The 23,311-nt window shown below is 41.1% G+C and overlaps 1 protein-coding gene across 6 annotated transcripts in view; it reads right to left on the bottom strand.

Annotated features, from left to right (window-relative positions):
- The window catches only part of LOC140730525 (uncharacterized), a 125,721-nt gene that overhangs the window by 14,880 nt on the left and 87,530 nt on the right, over positions 1-23,311 (bottom strand). For 4 of the 6 annotated variants that reach the window (XM_073051090.1, XM_073051093.1, XM_073051092.1 and 1 more), the window contains exon 8: positions 6,376-6,438. The exons of the other annotated variants lie outside the window; for them this stretch is intronic. In XM_073051090.1, the coding sequence (XP_072907191.1) occupies positions 6,376-6,438 (63 nt within the window). The remainder of the gene's footprint in view (positions 1-6,375; positions 6,439-23,311) is intronic. 6 annotated transcript variants of the gene reach the window in all.

Raw genomic sequence — 23,311 nt, 5'->3', positions numbered from 1 at the left:
GGTGCATTGAATGCACTGACAGGGGTGGCAGTGGAGCAAAAAAGTGATAAAGGAATTTAAGAGGCTCTTAGGTCGGCACATCATTAAAGATGAAATTAGATCAGCTAACGTTAAAAAAGAAATAGCAAGACATCTGGAAAGAAATGGATCCATCAGGAAGACGCATCATGGATTCAGCAAAGGCAGGTCCTGTTTAACAAACTTACTGGAGTTCTTTGAGGATATAACAAGCGCAGTGGATAGAGAGGAACAGATGGGTGTTAATTAATTGGATTTCCAGAAGGTATTCGATAAGGTGCCACATAAAGACTTACCCATAAGATAAGGATGCACAGAGTTGGGAGTGATCTATTAGATTGGATAGAGGACTGGTTAACCAATAGAAAGCAGAGAGTTGGGATACAAGGGTGTTTCTCTGGTTGGCAATCGATGATGAGTGGTGTGCCACAGGGGTCGGTACTGTTCATGATATACGTAAACAATCTGGAAGGGGGACCGAGTGTAGTGTATCTAAGTTTTCTGATGATACTAAATTGAATGGAAAAGCTAAGTGTATAGAAGATACAGAGAGTCTGCAGAGACATATAGATAGGTCAAGTGAGTGGGCAGATGGAGTACAATGTTGGCAAATGTGAGATAATCCACTTTGGAAGGAAAAATGAAAGAGCAGATTATTATTTAAATAGTGAAAAATTGCAGCACGCTGCTGTGTAGAGCGACTTGGCAATGCTTGTGCATGAATCACAAAAGGCTGGTTCACAGGTGCAGCAGGCTATCAAGATGGCAAATGGTATGTTGGCTTCATTGCTAGAGGGATTGAACTTAAGAGCAGGAAGGTTATGCTGCAATGGTACAGGGTACTGGTGAGGCCATATCTGGGATACTCCATGCAGTCCTGGTCTCCTTACTTGAAGAAGGATATACTGGTTTTGGAGGCAGTGCAGAGGAGGTTCACCAGGGTGATTCCAGAGATGAAAGGGTTAGACTAGGATGAGAGGTTGAGTCACCTGGGACTGTACTCACTGGAATTCAGAAGAATTAGAGGAGATCTTATAGAAACATATAAAGTTATGAAAGGGATAGGTAAGATAGAGGCAGGAAAGTTGTGTCCACTAGTAGGTGAGACTTGAACTAGGGGACATAGCCTCAAGATTCGGGGAGTTGACTTAGGACGGAGATGAGGAGGAATTGCTTTTCCCAGAGAATGGTGAATCTGTGGAATTCTCTGCCCAATGAAGCTGTGGAGGCTGCTTCAGTAAATATATTTAAGACAAGGATGGACATATTTTTGCATAGTAGAGGAATTAGGGATTATGGGGAAAAGGCAGGTCAGTGGAGATGAGCCATGATCTAATTGAATGATGGAAAAGGCTCGACGGGCCAGATGGCCTACTCCTGTTCCTACTTCATATGTACATCAGCAGAAAATTCAAGGATATGGACAATGTGAACACAGAAGGAATTAATTTAGTTAGGCATTTTATTGTTATTTTAATTAGTTTGTGGGCCAAAATGCCTGTTGCTGTAATGTACTGTTCTATGTACAATATATTAAGCCCTGCCATTCCCAATATAAATCTCTGAATTACTTTGAATAAATAATAAATGCGACAAATGTATTAAACACAAATAATATTGCATGAACCATTGCTCATCACATCCTTTGCTAACTAGTTGCACACAAATTGCTGGAGGAACTCAGCAGGCCAGGCAGCATCTATGGAAAAAGTACAGTTGACATTTCGGGCCAAGACCCTTCAGCAGTACTGGAGAAAAAAGATGAGGGGTAGATTTTAAAGGTAGGGAAGGGGAGAGGGAAACACAAAGTGATAGTGAAACCAGCATTGGGAGGAATGAAATACATAGCTGGGAAGTTGATTGCTGAAAGAGATACAGGGCTAGAGAAGGGGGAGTCTGATAGGTGGGGATAAAAGGCCATGGAAGAAAGAAAAGGGGGGAGGAGCACCATAGAAGTTGATGGGCAGGCATGGAGATAAGGAGAGGGAGGGAAGAGGGGATGGGGACTGGTGAAGGATGCGGCAGTGGGAGGCCATTACCAGAAGTTCAAGAAATTGATGTCATTGCCTTCAGGTTGGAGGCTACCCAGATGGAATACAAGGCGCTGTTCCTCCAAATTGAGTGTGGCCTCATCGCGGCAATAGAGGAGGCCATGTATTGACATATCAGAATGGGAATGGGAAGTGGAATTAAAATATGTGGCCACTGGGATATCCCGCTTCTTCTGGCAAACGGAGCATAGCTGTTCAGCCAAATGGTTTCCCAATCTACGTTGAGTCTCACCGATATACAGGAGGCCACACTGGGTGAAGTGTCACCTCACCTGGAAGGACTGTTTGGGGCCCTGAATGGTAGTGAGAAGGAAGTGTAGGGGCAGGCGTAGCACTTGTTCTGCTTGCCAGGTTAAGTGCCAGGAGGGTGATCAGTGGGGAGGGACGAATGGACAAGGGAGTCGCTTAGGGAGCAAACCCTGCAGAAAGCAGAAAGACTGGAGCATTTCCTACAAATTAATATTTATGTTGAACATCACTTCTTTTCTTTCTCATAGGGTGAGACATATTAGCGCTGGCGACTAAAATGCTTCACGTTATTGATTTGAACTGAAATGAGTTGACTTTATTTCTTACATCCTTCACACATGTGAGGAGTAAAAATCTTTACCTTACAAATCCGTCTGAATCTGCAATGTGCAAATTATAGTCATTTGTAATAAATAGTATGCACAGTAAGACATACAACAGCACAGTCAATATAGCTTAGAAATACAGCTGTGTCAGCATGACTTAATCAGTCTGATGGCCTGGTGGAAGAAGCTGTCCTGGAGCCTGTTGGTCCTGGATTTATGCTGCAGTACCGTTTCCTGGATGGTAGCAGCTGGAACAGTTTGTAGTTGGGGTAACTCGGGTCCCCAATGATCCTTCAGGCCCTTTTTACACACCTGTCTTTGTAAATGTCCTGAATAGTGGGAAGTTCACATCTACAGATACGCTGGACTGTCTGCACAACTCTCTGCAGAGCCCTGTGTTTTAGGGAAGTACAGCTCCCATACCAGGAAGTGATACAGCCAGTCAGGATGCTCTCAATTGTGCTCCTGTAGAAAGTCCTTGGGATTTGGGGATCCATGCCAAACTTCTTCAACCATCTGAGGTGAAAGAGGTGCTGTTGTGCTTTTTTCACCACACAGCCAATATGTACAGACCAAGAGGAGTCCTCGGTGATGTGTAAACAATGCTGTTCACCCCCTCAACCCTAGATCCATTGATATCAATAGGGGTAAGCCTTTCTCCGTTCCTCCTGTAGTCCACAACCAGCTCCTTTGTTTTCGTGACATTGAGGAAGAGGTTGTTTTCTTGACACCACTGTGTAAGGGTAATGACTTCTTCTCCGTAAGCTGACTCGTTATTATTTGAGATGAGGCTAATCAATGTATCTTCTGCAAATTTAATTAGCAGATTTGAGCAGTGGTGGCAACGCAGTCATGGGTAAACAGAGAGAAAAGGAGGGGGCTTAGGACACAGCCCTGAGGGGCACCTGTTTTGAGGGTCAGAGGGGCAGAGGTGAGGGAGCCACTCTTACCACCTGCTGGTGATCTAACAGGAAGTCCAGGATCCAGCTGCACAAGGCAGGTCATTACAAGCAATAATCAAGCTAGATCCAAGTATAGAGACATAGATGGATGGGTAGAATAATTGATAAAGCTGTCATCTTTGTGAATAAAAAAATCAGAAACCTGTCATGTAACATAGTCAATGATTTTGTTTGTGAAGGAAATTATGTTTGACAAAACTAGTATATAGCTCTTTACAGTTGCACTTAGCAACATGTGCAATTGAGTAGTGTATTTGGATTTTGAAAAGGTCTTTGATACAGTGATGCATGAAAGGTTCGTACACAAAGACTCCAGATAATGAATATATCAAAGTTAACTTTGGTTAACCAACAGAAAGCAGAAAGATAAATGGGCCATTTTAGGTTGGCAAAACATAATCAATGCAATGCCAAATTGTTCAGTTCTGGGTCTTCAGCTATTTAACGTTGATGAAAGAACCATATTGTCGTGAGCATTTGGTCTATGATGACAGACAAGAGAAGCTCGTTTAGCTCAACTGCAGGTTTTATAGCAAAAAGCACTAAAACGGGCGCTATGACCAGGAGAGAGAATCGCTTAGTCTCATACTGAAGCTGGAGGTGATTATCACACACCCCGGTTACAGTCAGGACGATCCATAAACTGTATAACCCAAGTTAAAATGTAACATTAAATGAACTTGAACATCCAACCATATTCCCATCAACGCATTTTAAACAAGAACAATAAATAGCACTGGCCAGTAGGAATATTGGGGTGGGCTATCGACCACGCCCCCGGAGAGGCACACTGCCCCCACCCCGAGGGGTCAGCTGTCCCAGGCAACGCCAGAGTCCACAACGTCAAAAAGTCCTAGTGGCGGTCGACACCATTGCCTGGGCACTGTGGGGTATCTGTGGCCCTCCCTCAAGGGAGGAACTGTTGGGTGAGGCCAGAGGCGGGGCACTTCCTTCCTTCAGCCTCGCTGGTTCAGTGGTAGCCGAGGGCTGATACAGTGCCACCCAGCACAATTGCGCTCCATCGCTCAGGCATCCGCACCCAGTATACCACAACAGAGATGTGGTTGAGCACCCCACCCGGCCTCTTCCAGCACCTTCCAAGCTTGAGGGATAGTCCCTTCTCCCGAGTGGAGCAGTAGAATATACCTGGGCTCCCTCCATGTACTGCTGCATTGGTACCCTGGATTGATGGCCAGGCATCGCAGCAGTGCATGAACAGCTCCACGCCTGCCTGTATCCAGGCCAGTAGAAGCATTCACACAGCTTGCCCAACGTCTTTGTGACCTCGAAATGCGCGCCCCCACCAGCCCGCACACCGATCGCAGCACCGTAGTGAGGATCCCCCGGGGAACTACCAGATGCAGGAGATGCCTGACACTGCTGCTGGAGGATCTCCAATGTGCCCCACTGAGAGTATAGGGCTTTGGCCCCTCGATCCAGGGCAGAGAACTCTGCCATGCTCAGCCATCCCGTCACCAGGCCAGCTCCCCTGCTCACTGCTGGTGGGGAGGCCCACCTAGCCACTGGCTACCACCTGAAGCGCTGCCACCATCGCTCGCCCCCGGCTCCGCTGCATTGCGCTGGGCCACCGCGGGGTGTGCTGCAGAGCAGCGTGCCACTGTGAGACCAGTGGTGTTCGTTGCCTGGTCCACTGTCTGCAGCTGCCCTGCCAGAGAGCCATGGCTTCAGTGCAGGGGTAGCATGTTGCCCCCGGCACATCCATACAGGCCCCCTGGCAGGTTATAGATTTTGGTAGGGAAAAATAGAAATACAGAATGTGATTTAAATGGCCTGACCCCATTGAATATGGGATAGAGAGTAAAATATCATTTGACTTTCTACTATGACAATACAGGACTGTGATGAGGCCTTACAGGATCACTGCGTGCAGTTTAGATTTCTTTATGTAAAGAAAATATACTTGATTTTGTGGCAGTGCAGAGAAGGTCTTCTAGATTACTTGCAGTTGTGAAGATATTATCATAAGAATCTGTAACAATTAGAGTCTGTAGCTTCTTGACATTAGAAGAGTGAGAGGTGATCTTACTGAAACATAAAAGATCATGAAAAGGCTTGACAGGGATGGAAGCTAAGAAAACGTGTCCCTCTTTCTCCAGATTCAAGGGGTACCCATGGGCACCCACACTGGCCCCAGCTATGCCTTCTACTCATTGGGTACATGGAACAGTATGTTCCTAGCCTTACCGGGTAATACTTCCCTAATCTTTCTGCACTACATTGATGGCTGCATTAGTGCTGCTCCATATGCCAATGCTGAGCTCGTCAATTTCATCAACTTTGCCTTAAAACTTCCACCCTGCCCTTAAACTCACTTGGTACATTTCTGATAGTCTCTCCCCTTGTTCTCCATCTCTGGAGACAAACTGTCTACTGATATATTTTATATATCTAGTGATTCCCATGGCTATCTTGACTTTTCCACTTCCCACCTTGTCTCCTGTAAAAATGCTATTCCCTTTTGTCAATTCCTACATCTCCACCACATCTGTTCCCAGCATGAGACTTTCCTTTCCAGTACGTCAGAGATGTTCTCCTTCTTCAGACAAGGGGTTTTCCCTTCCTTCACCATTGAAGCTGCTCTTACCGGAATCCTCTCCATTTCCTTCAGCAATAAAATGAATTACACTTGTTTACATATTTCAAAGGTTTCAGGAAATAAATTAACAATTAATTTTCATTTTTGTTCATTAAACAAGTATCATATTATTCACATTTATAATCTACTCATTGACAGCAAAAAATGGCTACCTCATATAGCTTGTCTTGCCACTTCGTTTTTATTTCTGGCACTAGTTTTTCGGACCTCTCAATCTAAAAGAAATTTGGCAATAAGGAAATTCAATGAAATTAATTAACTGTAAATACAGATAGGGAAATGAAAGATAAAAATCACTTCTTCCAGATTCCTTTAATAAAAATTATATTAACATTTTTGATGATACAAGCACAATAACCATTAAATATCAAGTCATTTTATGACACAAGTGAGATATACGATCAATGGCCACTTTATTAAGTACCTCCTATAGCCCATCCACTTCAAGGTTCAACATGTTATGCATATAAAAATTTTCTTCTACACACCATTGCTGTAGTGCATGGTTATCCAAGTTACTATCACTTTCCTATCAGCTTGATCTTTCTGATCATTCCCCTCTGACGTCTCTCATTAATAAGACATTTTCACCTATTGAACTGCTGCTCACTGGATGTATTTTGTTTCTGGCACCATTCTTTGGAAATTTTAGAAACTGTTGTGCATGAAAATCCAAGGAGATCATCAGTTTCTGAGATACTCAAACCACAACGTTGGCACCAACAATAATTTCACAGCCAAAATCACTTATATCACATTTCTTCCCCATTCTGATATTTGGTCTGAACAACAACTGAACCTCTTCACTACGTGTGCAGCTTTCTGCTTTTATGCATGGAGTTGCTGCCACGTGCTTGGCTATTTGCATTAGTGAGTAGGTGTAGAGGTGTACCTAATAAAGTGGCCACTGAGTGTATATACCCAATTGAACAAAGACTGGGTCAAATTACATCTGGAGTTTTCCATTCACTTTTGGACACCAAAATCAAGGGATGTTGCCTTGGAATGAGCGCAATATAAATATGTCAGGTTTTTAAATATTATATTGCAAGGACAAGTGTGACATTGCTTGGCTGAAGCTTGCAAAGTGATTGAATTAAAACAAAGAAACAGCAAAAACAATTAAAGGTTTTAAATATCCAAATATTATTTCAAATAAAAAAGCATGCAATTAATAAAAGAATTTGTTACTACCTTACATTTCAGTTGTCAATTAGGTGGTGTATTCCCATTAAAGTCACAAGATTGTATTCAAGGCCTACGATTGAGACTGAAGCACATAAGCCATCTGGGCTATCATTCCACTACAGATCTGTGGAAGCATTCAGAAGTATTGTATTTGAGATCTTAAACCAAGATCCCATCTGCTTTCTTTGGCCGATATAAACTTTGGCAATGTTTATTGCCAAACAGAGAAGTGTTCTCTGTTGTATATTAGAACAATCAAAGAACAGTACAGCACAGCAGCCCACAGTGGCATGCTGATTATAATGCTAAAGGAAAATAATCCCATCAAGTTGCACCTTGTCTCTATCCCTCTTTACTTTGTATGTTTGTGTGCTTATCTAGATATGTCTTAAACATTGCTATCGTATCCGCTTCCATTGCTTCCCGTGCCAGCACACTACCACTCTCTGTAAAACATCTCATCCTCTATATCACGAGGAAATCTGCAGATGCTGGAAATTCAAACAACACACACAAAATGCTGGTGGAACACAGCAGGCCAGGCAGCATCTATAGGAAGAAGCACTGTCGATGTTTCGGGCCGAGACCCTTCGTCAGGACTAACTGAAAGGAAAGATTCTAAGAGATTTAACTGAAAGGAGAGATTCTAAGAGATTTTACAGGATCTCCCAGTGGCCACACATTTTAATTCCATGTCTCATTCCCATTCTCATATGTCTATCCATGGCCTCCTCTACTGTTATAGATGAATCAACAATCAGATTGGAGGAACAACACCTTATATACCGGCTGGGTAGCCTCCAACCTGATGGCATGAACATTGACTTCTCTAGCTTCCGTTAATGCCCCTCCTCCCCTTCTTACCCCATCCCTGACATATTTTGTTGTTTGTTTTTTTCTCTCTCTCTCTCTGCCCATCACCCTGCCTGTTCTCCATCTCCCTCTGGTGCTCCCCTCCCCCTTTCTTTCTCCCAAGGCCTCCCGTCCCATGATATTTCCCTTCTCCAGCTCTGTATCACTTTCACCAATCACCTTTCCAGCTCTAAGCTTCACCCCACCCCCTCCGGTCTTCTCCTATCATTTCGCATTTCCCCCTCCCCCCACTGCTTTCAAATCTCTTAGAATCTCTCCTTTCAGTTAGTCCTGACGAGGGGTCTCAGTCCAAAACATCGACAGTGCTTCTTCCTATAGATGCTGCCTGGCCTGCTGTGTTCCACCAGCATTTTGTGTGTGTCATCCTGTATATTTTCTTTAAACCTCCCCCTCTCATTTTAAAGCTACACTCTCTAGTATTTGACATTTCCATCCTGAAAATGGCTCAATTATCTGCACCTATCATAAATTTTATGTATTTCTGTAAGGCCTCAGTCTTGTAAATGGCGAGAAAATTTACTGAACAATTATACATTCACCCTGTGGCTACTACTAGGTACAGGAATGGAACTCTTTGTGGTCTTTTGCAGCTGTAGCCCATCCACTTCAAGGTTTGACATGTTTTGCACTCAGAGATGCTCTTCTGTACACCACTGTGGTAACATTTGGTTATTTGAGTTACTGTTGCCTTCAGCTTGAACCAATCTAGCCATTCTCCTCTGACTTCCATCATTAACAAAACACTTTCGCCCACAGAACTGCCACTCACTGGATTTTTTTTCACAAAATTCCCTGTAAACTCTAGAGACTGTTGTACATGAAGGTATATGGAGAAATTTAAAGTGAGGGTTTATATGGGAGACAGGGTTTAAGGGTCGGCACAACATTGTGGGCCGAAGGGCCTGTACTGTGCTGTACTATTCTATGTTTTATGTTCTATGTTCTATAACTTCTTCCCTCCTTTTATACCCATCCCTCAGTTAAGTTCCCACCATCCTCTGAATTTTGTATAAAATGCTGTCCTTTGTTTTCTTCTTCCAACTTTGTTGCCACAGTGATTGAATACATTTTTTAATTATGACTTTCACTTCCCCTTTATGCAAAGGCATCACAACATTTATAACCTTAATTTTAAGTAATTGCTTGGCTAGAATAATTGCCACCTCATTTTCTTCAACACCAACATGGGCAGGGACCCAGAAGAACTGGATACACAAGCCTAGACCCTGCAGCTTCAACAGATGTTGTCCAACCTGAAGAAGAATGCCTGGCCTACAATTTGAAATACTTGTTGTAATAGATGTCAAAATCAAGAACAAATCAGAGCACAGACATACAGTGGTGCCAGGAAGTTAGTGAACCCTTTCAAATTTTCTTTATTTCTGCATAAATATGATCTCAAATGTGATCAGATCTTCATGTCAGTACTAGAGAATCCAATTAAATAACACAAAAACCTTATACATGTTCATTTATTGAGAAAAATGTTCTAATATTACATGTATTTGTTGGAAAAAGTATGTGAACCATAGCTTTCAGTAACTGGTGTGACCTCCTTGTACAGCAATTACTTCAACCAAACATTTCTGGTAACTGTTGATAAGTCCTGCACATCAGCTTAGAGGAATTTTAGACCATTCCTCCATACAAAACTGTTTCAGTTCATCAATATTTCTGGGATACCTTGTATGAAAAGCCCTCTTCAGGTTATGCAACAGCATCTCAATTGGGTTAAGATCTGGACTCTGACTTGGCCATTTCAAAACACAAATTTTCTTCTTTTTAAACCATTCTGTTGTTAATTTATTCTTGTGTTTTAGATCACTGACTTGTTGCATCATCCAACTTCTATTAAGCTTCAGGTGACAGACCACTATCCCGATGTTCTCCTGTAAAATGTCTTGACACAATGACATTCATTGTTCCCTCAACGACTGCAAGCTGTCCAGGCCCTGAGGCAGCAAAGCAGCCCCAAACCATGATGCTCCTTCCAACATGCTTCACAGTTGTATACAGTTTTGGTGTTGGTGTGTTTTTTCCTCCAAACATAACAGTGCGCATTTCTACCAAAAGTTTAGCTTTTGTCTCATCTGTCCACAGAATATTGTCCCAGAAGTGTTGTAGAATACCCAGGTTGTCTTTGCAAACTTGAGATGTGCAGCAATGTTTTGTTTTTGGAGAGCAGTGGTTTCCTCCATGATGCCCGACCATGAACACCATTCTTGTTCAGTGTTTTTCTTATGGTGGACACATGAACAGAGACTTCAGCAAATTCGAGAAGTTTCTGCAGGTCTTTTCCTGCTACTCTTGGGTACTTTTACACCTCCTTCAGCACTGCACACTGTGCTCTTGGTGTGATCTTTGCAGGATGCCCGCTCCGAGGGAGCATAGCAACAGCACTGAATTTCCTCCATTTGGAGACAATTTCTTTTACTGTGGACTGATGAACACTCAGGTCTTTAGAAATGCTTTTGTAGCCTTTTCTAGCTTCATGCATCTCTACAATTCTTCTTCTAAAGTCCTCTGGAAGTTGTTTTGTTTAAGGCATAGTACACATAAAGAGATCTTTCTTGAGAAGTGCAGGTTCTGTCAGTAACCTGATTTTGTATGTCTTTTTTAAAGAACAGGGCATCTCTACAACCCACATCTCCAATCTCAACTCATTGATTGAAACACCTGATTCCAAATAGTTTTTGTAGAAGGCATTACTCCAAAGGTACACACACTTTTTTGAACCGAAACTATGATTGTTTAAATGGTGTACTCAGTAATGGGGAGAAGAAGTACAATTGTTTCTGTGTTATTAGTTTAGGCAGTTTGTGTTTCTCTATTATTGTGACTTAAATGAAGATCACACCTCAGTAATTAATGCAGAAAACCAGGTAATTGCAAAGGGTTCACAAACTTCTTCTTGCAATTGTAATCAGGGCATATGGAACCTTTCACTAAGGGATTCAATTTCAAAATGGTATCCAACAAACCAGATTCTTGTAAATATGGAAACTTAGGTAAATATTGTTGTAAAAAATGTCTAACCTGAAAATACTGCAAAAAATGTGTATGAGCGAGTATATTAATTAACTCTTCAAAAGTCATCAATCGACCATCACAGAATAAATCTGTAAAAAAAACGGATCCCTTTATTTTTCCATAGGAAAAAAATGGGGTCAATTATTGAAGGTTTAAATGAAAAGTTTCGATATATAAAACTAGACAACTTAAATTGTTTAAAACTTTAAAAATTACGAAACTGAATCCAAATCTGTAAAGATTGTTTAATAACCGGGTAAAACTTTAAATTTGGAATTAGTAGAATTAGTAGAATTCCATTAATAGAATCTATAATTTACTTTTGTTACAAAAAGAGAACCTATCACTAAAGATTAAACAAGATTGGGAGAGAGAACTTAATATGACCTCTGTGAATGAAGAGTGGGTTCGTATTTTGAAAAACATAAATTCTTCTTCTATATGTGCCAATCACTGTTTAATTCAATTTAAAATTGTCCATTGTTATTATTTAACAAAGCAGAGACTATCTAAAATATTTCCTAGTGTTGATAATCACTGTGATAGATGTAAAACTGAAGTAGCTACTTTGTCACATATGTTCTGGTCATGTTCTTCATTAAAACTGTTTTGGAAATCTTTATTTTCTACAATCTCTAAAGCTTTGAAAATTAATTTACAACCTAATAGACAACTGTTCTATTTGGAATAGTTCCGCATCATATTCAGGGTATTTCATCTTCAGATCACTTGTTACATTGTTGGCAAGAGGGGCTATTTTATTAAAATGGAAAGATATCTCTTCCCCTACATTAATTGAATGGTTTTCTCAAGTAATGTTATGTCTCAGTTTGGAAAAAATTAGAAGTAGAACTCTTGAACCTCGATTTGATTTTGAGAGAAGATGGGGTTCTTTTGCTAATTATTACCATTTAATTTGAATTATTCTATATGGTTTCCTTCCAATTTTATTATCTTTTTAAAAATGTGAATTGGCGGTTGATGACTTTTTTAATATATATTTAGATTATGGCTAAACGTATTGCTTCTGGGGGTTGATTCCTAATGGGGTTTTTTGTAGTTAATGGGCTTTTTTCTTAGATGGGGTTCTTTTTTTTCCTTCATTTTTCTATATGAATTTTTTTTTCATTTTTATATATTATGATTAGTTTTTTTCTTCAGCTTTACTAATTGTATACATTTCAATTTGTTGAAGTTTTGTATTACTCTACAGTTGTAGAATATTATGTATCAATAAAAAGATTCTTAAAATGAAAAAGTAATCAGGGCATATTTCTCAACCTATTCCAAGGCTGAAAAGGCAGCAACTATCTCAGACATGAATACTGACACTTTATTTGATAACCTTTTCTAAATAGACACCTAAACCAGAAGCGTCTGCATGACCTTTCACTTGATTTTTTTGAATCATCTGTGTTGATATGCAAGAAATCTGCCTTGCACATATTGCTGAAATTCTGCGCCACTGATACCAATCGTTTTTTATCTTGATCTTTTCTTGAAGACATAAGTCAACCATGGGCAGAGGGATAAACCATGGATGGCTGACAGGAAAGAACACACTAGGACTATATTCCACATTAAACAACTCAAGATTTTGTGCCCATTCATTTCCAATCCACCCAAAACTGAAGACCTTATAAATGCAGTGCACCCAACACCAATAATGGTGGCAATATTGGATGACCAACCTTCTGTCCTCTTACCTGATCTACTCGCTTTACACTTATGACTGTGCGGCTAAGCACAACTTCAATGCCATATTCAAGTTTGTTGATGACATCACAGTCGTCGGCCAAATCAAAAATTGTTATGAATCAGATAGAAAAAGGCAGACTGAAACATCTCACTCAACTTCAGCATATCCAAGGAACTGATTAATGACTCAGGACAAGGAAAGCAAAGATCCATGAGCCAGTCCTCATCGGAGGATCAGAGGTGGAGAGGGTCAGCAACTTTAAATTCCTCAGTGTTACTTCTTCAGATAGACTCAAACAATGTAAATCAACCCTACCTGGCACCTTTTTTTCATCAATTTAATCAACATCAATGAGCTATTTGTTCTGACTCCTCCACAAGACTCTTTTAAATGTTTACCATCCACAACTTTTCCCCCAACTAGTCCATGGATACATCTTGAGGCACTCCAGAGCTTACTCCCCAAAGCCACTGTCATTCAACATGACTCCTTGGTGTTACTTTCCATCCTCTTACAGCTTTTAACCCCAAAGCTTTCTCAAATTACTTATTATGTTTACAAAACACAAATAGTGTCCCATCTCTTAAAGGTTTTGCACTCACAATATCTCCTAATGATTTTTTTCAAATCCTTAGCTGGATTGGATTGATATCAGAAACAGGTCCACTGTCAAAACTCAACAAAACTTTACACTCGTCCTTCCTTCTTTAATTTAAATCCTGTCTATTGCCTTCATCACCACAACAATCCTCAATCAGCTGCTTATTTTTCCATTTCCCAGTAACTTGCCATTCACCTTCCACCAGCCAATTCCTATCACTCAATACCATCTCCCTTTCACTACCTCCATCTTCTCTGTCTCTTGCTGCCATCTCTACCCCACACCCTTCCTGCCTAACAGCAGGCTCAGCCCTTTGCTCCAAAACTCCAATCAGGACTCCAGGGTTCTACTGGAATATTCCTCCTCTCAACTAAACCTCTTGACCATGATTGCATTGAGTTGCTGCCACATGATTGACTGATTAGATATTTGCATTGAAGACCAGTTGTACCTAATAAAGTGGCCAGAGAGTGGAGATAGATGATTATGGGTGGCTCAGAAGGCAAGGGGGGGAGTGGAAGAATGCAGTTAGAGGAGTAGATTGGAGAGTCTGTGGAAGTGATAGAATGACCCAGAAGGTATGTTGCCTCCCAGGTGCCAGGTCAGGGATGTTTCATGTCCAGGACGCAGTATACGAAATAAGGTAGATGATCTTGTAGCACAGTTAGAGATTGGCAGGGATGACATTGTGGGGATCACAGAGTCAAGGCTGAAAGACGATTGTACTGGGGAGCTTAATATCAAAGGATATACCATCTATCAAAAGGAAAGACAGGTTGGCATTAGAGGAGGACTGGCTCTGCTGATAAAAGTGAAATCAAATCTTTAGAAAGAGGTGACATAGGATCGGAATATGTAGAATCCTTTTGGGTAAAGTTAAGAAACTGCAAGGGTAAGAAGACACTAGAGGAAGTTATTTACAGGCCTCCGAACAGTAGCCAGGATGAGGTTTAAAAATTACAGTGAGAAATAGAAATAGCATGTCAAAAATGCAATGTTACATTTGTAACAATGTTTCAATATGCAGATAGATTTGGAAAATCAAGTTGATGCTGGATCCCAAGAGAGAAAATTTGTGGAATGCCTCCAAGATGGCTTTTTGGTGCAGCTTTGGTTGAGCCCACTAGGGAATCAGCTATTCTGAATTGAATGTTGTATAATTAACCCAATATGATCAGGGAGCTTATGTTAAAGGAACCCTTAGATAGCAATGATTATAACATGATACAAGTCTCCCTGCAATTTGAGAGGAAGAAGCTAAAGTTAAGTCTATCGGTACTACAATGGAGTAAAGGGAATTACAGAGGCACGAGAGAAGAGCTGGCAAATTTGATTGAAAGGGGACACAAGCAGAGATGACGACAGAGCAGCAATGTCAGGAGTTTCTAGGAGCAATTCAGAAAACGTAGGATAAGATACATCCCAAAGAAGAGAAAGTATTCTAAAGGCCCGACTGAGGCTGACAAAGAAAGTCAAAGCCAACATAAAAGCAAAAGAGAGTGCATAAAATAGTAGGAAGTGAGAGGATTGGGGAACTTTTTAAAACCAACAGAAGGCAGCTTAAAAAAAAGGCAAAAGGGGTGGGGGAAGATGAAATATAAAGGTAAGCTAGACAATAATATCAACAATGATACCAGAAGTTTTTTCAGATATATAAAGGGTAAAACAGAGGCAAGAGTAGATATTAGAACACTGGAAAATAATGCTGGAGAGATAGTAATGGGGGACAAGGTAATGGTGGATAAACTGAATAAGTATTTTGCCTCAGTCTTATCTGTGGAGGACACTAGTAGTATGCCAGAAGTTTGAGTGTGTCAGGAAACAGATGTGAGTGCAGTTGCTGCTACTAGGGAGGTGGAAACTGAAAGGTCTGAAGTAAATAAGTCACCTGGACCTGATACATTACACCCCAGAGTTCTGGAAGAGGTGGTTGAAAAGATTATGAAGGCATTAGTAATGATCTTTCAAGACTCAATAGATTCTGGCATAGTTCCAGAGGACTGAAAAATTGCAAATGGCACTCTACTCTTCAAGAAGGGAGAGAGCCAGAAGAAAGGGAATTATTAAGCAGTTCACCTGTCCTCAGTGGTTGCAGAAATGTTGGAATCGATTGTTAAGGATGTGGTTTTGGGGTACTTGGAGGCACATGACAAAATAGGCCAAATGTCAACATAGATTCCTTAAGGGAAAATCGTGCCTGACAAATTTGTTGGAATTTTTTGAAGAAATAACAAGCAGAATAGACTAAGGAAAAGCTTGTGTACTTAGATTTTCAAAAGGCCATTGACAAGATGCTGCACATGAGACTGCTAAACAAAATAAGAGCCCAGGATATTACAAGAAAAATACTAACATGGATAGATCATTGGCTGAATGAAATGAGGCAAAGAGTGGGAATAAAGGGAATCCTTTCAGATTGGCTACTGGTGACAAGTAGACTTCCACAGGGGCCTGTGTTGGGACCACTTCTTTTTACGTTGCATGTCAACAATTTGGCTGATAAAATTGATAGCTTTGTTGTCAGGTTTGTGGACAATATGAGGGTAGTTGAAGAGGCAGGTAGTGCTGAGGAAGCAGAGAGACTGCAAAAGGAATTAGAGAGATTAGGAGAATGGGCAAGGAGATGGCAGATAGAATACAATGTTGGAAAGTGCATAGCACTTGGTAGAAAGAATAAAAGCATAATATTTTCTAAATGGGAGGAAAATTCAAAAATCCAAGGTGCTAAGGTATTTGGAAGTCTTCATGCAGGATTCCCTAAAGATTAATTTGCAGTTTAAATTGGCATGAGGAAAGTGAATGCAAGGTTAGCATTTATTTCAAGAGGACTAGAATATAAAAGCAAGGATATAATGCTGAGGCTGTATAAGGCACATGTAAGGCCTCACTTGGAGTATTATAAGCTGTTCAAAGTCCCAATTAGAACCAAGGTGAGGAAGAATTTCTTTATCAAGAGGGTGGTGAACCTGTGTAATTCATTGCCATGGGCAGTTATGGAGGTTGGGTCACAGGATATATGTAAGGTGGCGGTTGGTAGGTTCTTGATTAGTCAGGGCATAAAAGGTTATGGGGAGAAGGCAGGAGAATGGGGTTGAGAGAGAAATGGATCAGTCATGATGAAATTGCAGAGGAAAACTGAAATGGCCTAATTCTACTCTAGGTCTTATGGTCTTATATAAAAATTGTAAGCATGCATAGGAAAGTTAAACAAGAAAAAAAACCCACTAGAAATATAACAATTTGACACCCTAATATATCATTTGCCAAAGTTCAAGAGAAAATAATCTAAGTTTTCCCAACCCCTCCTTAAAGTTGATACTCTCTAATCCAGGAATCATCCAGGTGCTCATATAATGCAGTAATAAGAATTATATAAAAATATTCCAAGTGCTGCCTCCCCAAATTTTTATATAGTCGCACATGACTTCTCAACTTTCATGCTTGACACCTTCCAATCCTCTCTCCTTGTATTGCTGCTTTCCAGGAGCTGTAGATTTGCACCTTAATGCTCCTAAGAGTCCATCCATTTACATTTTTTCACCATTTTTATTTAGAGATGCAGCACGGAACAGGCCCTAATGAGTTGCTATGCCCATTAACCCATAAAACCATAAGACATAGGAGCAGAATTAGGCCAATCAGCCCAACAAGTCTGCTCCAGTATTCTATAATGTCTGATCCCGGATCTCACTGAAACTCATACACATCTTCTCGCCTTATCCTTTGATGCCTTGGGCAATCAGGAAACTATCAACTTCCACTTTAAGTATACCCATAGACCTGGCCTCCACCACAGTCTACAGCAGAGCATTCCAGAGATTTACGACTCTCTGACTAAAAAAAATCCTCCTTTCCTCTGTTCTAAAAGGTCACCCGTCAGTTTTGAGGCCATACCCTTTAGTTCTGCATACCCCCACCATAGGAAACATCCTCTCCACATCCACCAAATCCAGTCCCTTCAACATTTGGTAGGTTTTAGTGAAATCAAAATGCATTCCTCTAAATTCCAGTGAGCGCAGGCCCAAAACTACCAAATATCCCTCCTATGTGTAACCCCTTCATTCCTGGAATCATCCTCATGTACCTCCTCTGGTCTCTCTCCAATGACAACACATCCTTTCTGAGATACAGGACCCAAAACTGTTCACAATACTCCAAGTGCAGCCTGACTAGTGTCTTATAAAGCCTCAGCATTATCTCCTTGCTTTTATATTCTATTCCCCTTGAAATAAATGCCAATATTGAATTTGCCTTCTTTACCACAGACTCAACCTGTAAATTAACCTCCTGGGAGTCTTGTACGAAGACTGCTAAGTCCTTCTGTACTCCTGATGTTTGAATTTATTCCCCATTTAGATAATAGTCTACAATATTGTTCCTTTTACCAAAATACATTTCACAACACAGTATTCCATCTGCCACTTTTTTTGCCTATTCTTCCAATTTGTCTAAGTCCTCCTGCAATCACATTGCTTCCTGAGCACCACCTATCCCTCCACCTATCTTTGTATCATCTGCACACTTTGTCATAAAGCCATCAATTCCATTATCTGAATCATTGACAAACAATGTAAAAAGTAATGGTCCCAATACTGACCCCTGAGAAACACCACTAGTCACTGGCAGCCAAACAGTAAAGGCCTCTTTATTCTCACTCACTGCCTCCTGCCTGTCAGCCATTCCTCTATCCATGTCAGTACCTTTCCTGTAACACCTTAGGATTTTATCTTGTTAAGCAGCCTCATGTGAGTCACCTTATCAAATACCTTCTGAAAATCCAAGTAAATGACATGCACTGCCTCCTCTTTGACCACCCTGCTTGTTACTTCCTTGAAGAACTCTAACAGATTTGCCAGGCGAGATTTCCATTTTCAGAAACCATGCTGACTTGACTTAGTTTATCATTAGTCTCCAAGTACCCCAAAACCTCATCTTTAATAATATTAACACTTTCCCAAACACTGAGGTTAGGCTAACTAGCATGTAATTGCCTTTCTTTTGCCTTCCTCCCTTCTTAAAGAGTGGAGTGACATTTGCAATCTTCCAGTCCTCTGAGACCATGCCAGAATCAAGCGATTCTTGAAAGATCAGATCATGACCAATACATCTGTTATTTCTTCAGCAACTTCCCTCAGGACTCTGGGATGTAATCCATCTGATCCAGGAGACTTAGCCACCTTAAGACCTTTGAGTATGCCTAGCACTTTTTCCTTTGTAATAACAATGACACTCACTCCTGCTCTCTGACACTCACAGACCTCTGGCACATTGCTAGAGTCTTCCACAGTGAAGACAGATGCAAAGTACCCATTAAGTTCATCTGCCATTTCTTTGTTCCCCATTATAACCTCACCAGCATCATTTTCCAGTGGTCTGATAACAACTCTCACCTCCCTTTTACTCTTTATATAACTGGAAAAACTTTTGGTATTCTGCTTTATATTACTGGATAGTTTGCCCTCATATTTCGTCTTTTCCCTTCTTATGGCTATTTTGGTTGCCTTTTGTTGAATTTTAAAAGCTTCTCAATCATCCAACTTCCCACTCACTTTTGCTATTTTATATGCCCTTTCCTTGGCTTTTATGCAGTCCTTAACTTCCCTTGTGAACTATTCCCAGAAACTTCAGCTATCTCTGCTCTGCCGTCATCCCCACTAATATCCTCCTCTAATCCACCTGCGCAAGTTCCTCTTTCATGCCTCTGTAATTCCCTTTATGCCATTGTGATACTGATACATAAACCCACCTATTTATCCATAGCCTAATTACAGGGCAATTCCATAACTGGCTACCATCTGGATGAAAATGTTCAAGGTAAATTTATTAACAAAATACATACAGTGGCTTGCAAAAGTTTGGGCACCCCTGGTCAAAATTTCTGTTACTGTGAATAGTTAAGTGAGTAGAAGATGAACTGATCTCCAAAAGTCATAAAGTTAAAGATGAAACATTCTTTTCAACATTTTAAGCAAGTTTAGTGTATTATTTTTGTTTTGTACAATTTTAGAGTGAAAAAAGAGAAAGGAGCACCATGCAAAAGTTTGGGCACCCCAAGAGATTTGAGCTCTCAAATAACTTTTACCAAGGTCTCAGACCTTAATTAGCTTGTTAGGGCTATGGTTTGTTCACAGTCATCGTTAGGAAAGGCCAGGTGATGCAAATTTCAAAGCTTTATAAATACCCAGACTCCTCAAAACTTGTCCCAACTATCAGCAGCCATGGGCTCCTCTAAAAACATGTACAAATAAGCTGGATGAACTCAGCAGGTTGGGCAACATCCATTGAAAGGAGCAGTCAACGTTTCGGGTCAAGACCCTTTGTCAGGACTAAAGAAGGAGGGGGCAGGGGCCCTATAAAGAAGATGGGGGAGGGTGGAATGTGCCAGGTGAAAAACCAATCAGAGGAAAGATCAAGGGTGGGGAGGGGAAGCAGGGAGGGGATAGGCAGGAAAGGTGAAGAAGGAATCTAAGGGGAAAGCACTGTGGGTAGTAGAAGAAGGCAGAGTCATGAGAGAGGTGATAGGCAGCTAGAAGAGGAGACAGAGTAAAAGTGGGATGGGGAAGGGAGAGGGAGGGAATTACCGGAAGTTGGAGAATTCGATGTTCATACCACCGGAAGTTGGAGAATTCGTGAGCTGCCTAGCACTCTAAAAATTAAAATAATTGATGCCCACAAAGCAGGAGAAGGCTATAAGAAGATAGCAAAGCATTTTCATGTTGCTGTTTCCCCAGTTCGTAATGTAATTAAGAAATGACAGTTAAAAGGAACAGTGGAGGTCAAGTTGAGGTCTAGAAGACCAAGATAACTTTCCGAGAGAACTACTTGTAGGATTGCTAGAAACGCAAATCAAAACCCCCATTTGACTGCAAAAGACCTTCAGGAAGATCTAGCAGACTCTGGAGTGGTGGTGTACTGTTCTACTGTGCAGCAACTCCTGCACAAATATGACCTTCATGGAAGAGTCATCAGATGAAAACCTTTGCTGTGTCCTCACCACAAAATTCAGTGTCAGAAGTTTGCAAAGGAACATCTAAACAAGCCTGATGCATTTTGGAAACAAGTCCTGTGGACTGATGAAATTAAAATAGAACTTTTTGGCCGTAATGAGCAAAGGTATGTTTGGAGAAAAAAGGGTGCAGAATTTCATGAAAAGAACACCTCTCCAACTATTAAGCACGGGCACGGATCGATTATGCTTGTGTTGCAGCCAGTGGCACAAGGAACATTTCACTAGTAGAGGGAAGAATGAATTCAATAAAATACCAGCAAATTCTGGAAGCAAACATCACACCGTCTGTAAAAAAGCTGAAGGTGAAAAGAGGATGGTTTCTACAGCAGGATAATGGTCCTAAATACACCTCAAAATCCTCAATGGACTACCTGAAGAGGCGCAAGCTGAAGGTTTTGCCATGGCCCTCGCGGTCCCCTGACCGAAACTTTATCGAAAATCTGTGGATAGACCTCAAAAGAGCAATGCATGCAAGACTCCCAAGAATCTCACAGAACTAGAAGCCTTTTGCAAGGAAGAGTGGGTGAAAATCCCCCAAACAAGAATTGAAAGACCCTTAGCTGGCTACAGAAAGTGTTTACAAGCTGTGATACTTGCCAAAGGGGGTGTTAGTAAGCACTGACCATGCAGGGTACCCAAACTTTTGCCTTGGGCCCTTTTCCTTTTCTGTTATTTTGAAACTGTAAAAGATGGAAATAAAAAGGTAATCTTGCTTAAAATATTAAAGAAATGTGTCATCTTTAACATTATGCCTTTTGGAAATCAGGTCATCTTTCACTAGCTTAGCTATTCACAGTAATAGAAATTTTGACCAGGGGTGCCCAAACTTTTGCATGCCACTGTATATATCACCATATATAACTCTGATATTCAATTTCTTATGGACATTTACAGTAAATACAAAGAAACAACAAAACATGCCAAATAATAATAATAAATAGGCAATAAATATCAAGCCCATGAGATAGAGTGTCCCTGAAAGTGAGCCCATAGGTTGTGGGAACAGTTCAGTGAGGGGGCCAGGTGAAGATGAATGAAGTTAGTCCCTCTTGTTCAAGAGTCTAACTGTTCCTGAACCCGGTGATGTGTGTCCTGAGACTCCTGTACCTTCTCCCTGATTGCAGCAGCAAGCAGAGAGCATAGCCTGGATAATGGAGGTCCATGATGATGGATGCTGCTTTCTTGTGACAGCGTTTCAAGTAGATATGATCAGTAGTGGGGAGGGCTTTATCTATGATCAATTGGGCTGTTTCCACTACCTTTTGTCGGCTTTTCTATTCAAGGGCATTAACGTTGCCATTCTAGCTTGTGATGCAACCAGTCAATATACGCTCCACTACACATCCATAGAAGTTTGTCAAAGTTTTAGGCGTCATGCCAAATCTTCGCAAACTCCTACGGAGGTAGAGGTGCTGTCACGCTTTCTTCACAAATGTACTTATGTGCTAGGCCCAGGACAGGTCTTCTGAAAAAAGTAACACCAAGGAATTTAAAGTTGCTGGCCCTCCCCACTTCTGATGCTGCAATGAGGATTGGCTCATGGACCTCTGGTTTCCCCCTCCTGAAGTCAATAATCAGCTCCTTGTTTTTGCTGACATTAAGTGAAAATTGCCCTTAAGTTCCTATTGAAATGTGTCATCTTGACTTTAGAATACTTTTCTTTGAAATGTATCCATCGTGTGCCTTACGAAGTGCTCCCAGAAACTCAAACCGTTGCTGCACTGCCATCATCCCTGCTGGTGAGCCATTCCAATCAACTTCAGCCAGTTCCTCTCTCACACCTCTGAAATTCCCTTTACTTCACTTTAATACTGGTACATCTGACCTTATCTTCTCCCTTTCAAATTACAGGGTTCCTTTACCTTAAGCTTCCTAATCAAATCTGATTATTACACAAAAATACAACTGCAGATGCTGTGAATCAAAGAATACATACACAACGCTGAAAGAACTCAGCAGGTCAGGCAGCATGCGTGAGAAAAGAGTAGCCAACGTTTCAGGCCAAGACCCTTCATCAGGAATGGGGGGGAAGAGAGGGCCGAAGCCCAGTAATAGAGATGGTGGAAAAACAATCAGAGGAAAGATAAAGGGGGGAGGGGGAGGGGATAAGCATGATGCTTATCCCCTCCCCCCTTTATCTTTCTTTTATGATGTATGACCTATCTTTAAATTTTTGATTACAGAGTGGTATACCTTTATGTGATATGCTATAACATTTTGATCAATTCTATTACAATATATGAATGTACACAATTTATGTTGAGATGTATCTATGTGTTGCACTCTGTAAATCTTGTTTTTTCTTCTGAATAAAAATATTGTAAAAAGAGAGGAGTGCAGCGAGTGGCTCTCCTACCCGACCGCATGCTAGCGAGGCAGACACTGGGCCTCGTTCAGGCGAAGTGGTGAATATGTTCGAAATCCTGAAAGAGAAAAGGGAGTTCCAGAAAGAAATAGAGCAGCAGCTCCGTGATATTAAGTCAGAGCTCGCCAGCGTCAATCAAAAAATAGCGGTGGCAGAGACTCGTATTGAGAAGGTGGAAGATCACGTTCAAAACATGGAACGTATACTGAGTAAGACAATAAAAATATTACATCACCAAGAAGGTAAACTGCTTGACCTGGAGGGAAGATCACGGCAGAAAAATATCAGAATCTACAACGTTCCCAAAGGACCGGAGGGCTCGT

This window comes from Hemitrygon akajei, chromosome 7 (genome assembly GCF_048418815.1).
Source record: "Hemitrygon akajei chromosome 7, sHemAka1.3, whole genome shotgun sequence".
NCBI lineage: Eukaryota > Metazoa > Chordata > Chondrichthyes > Myliobatiformes > Dasyatidae > Hemitrygon > Hemitrygon akajei.
The sequence above is the reverse complement of the archived record's forward strand: the minus strand, read 5'-3'. Positions and strand labels throughout refer to the sequence as shown.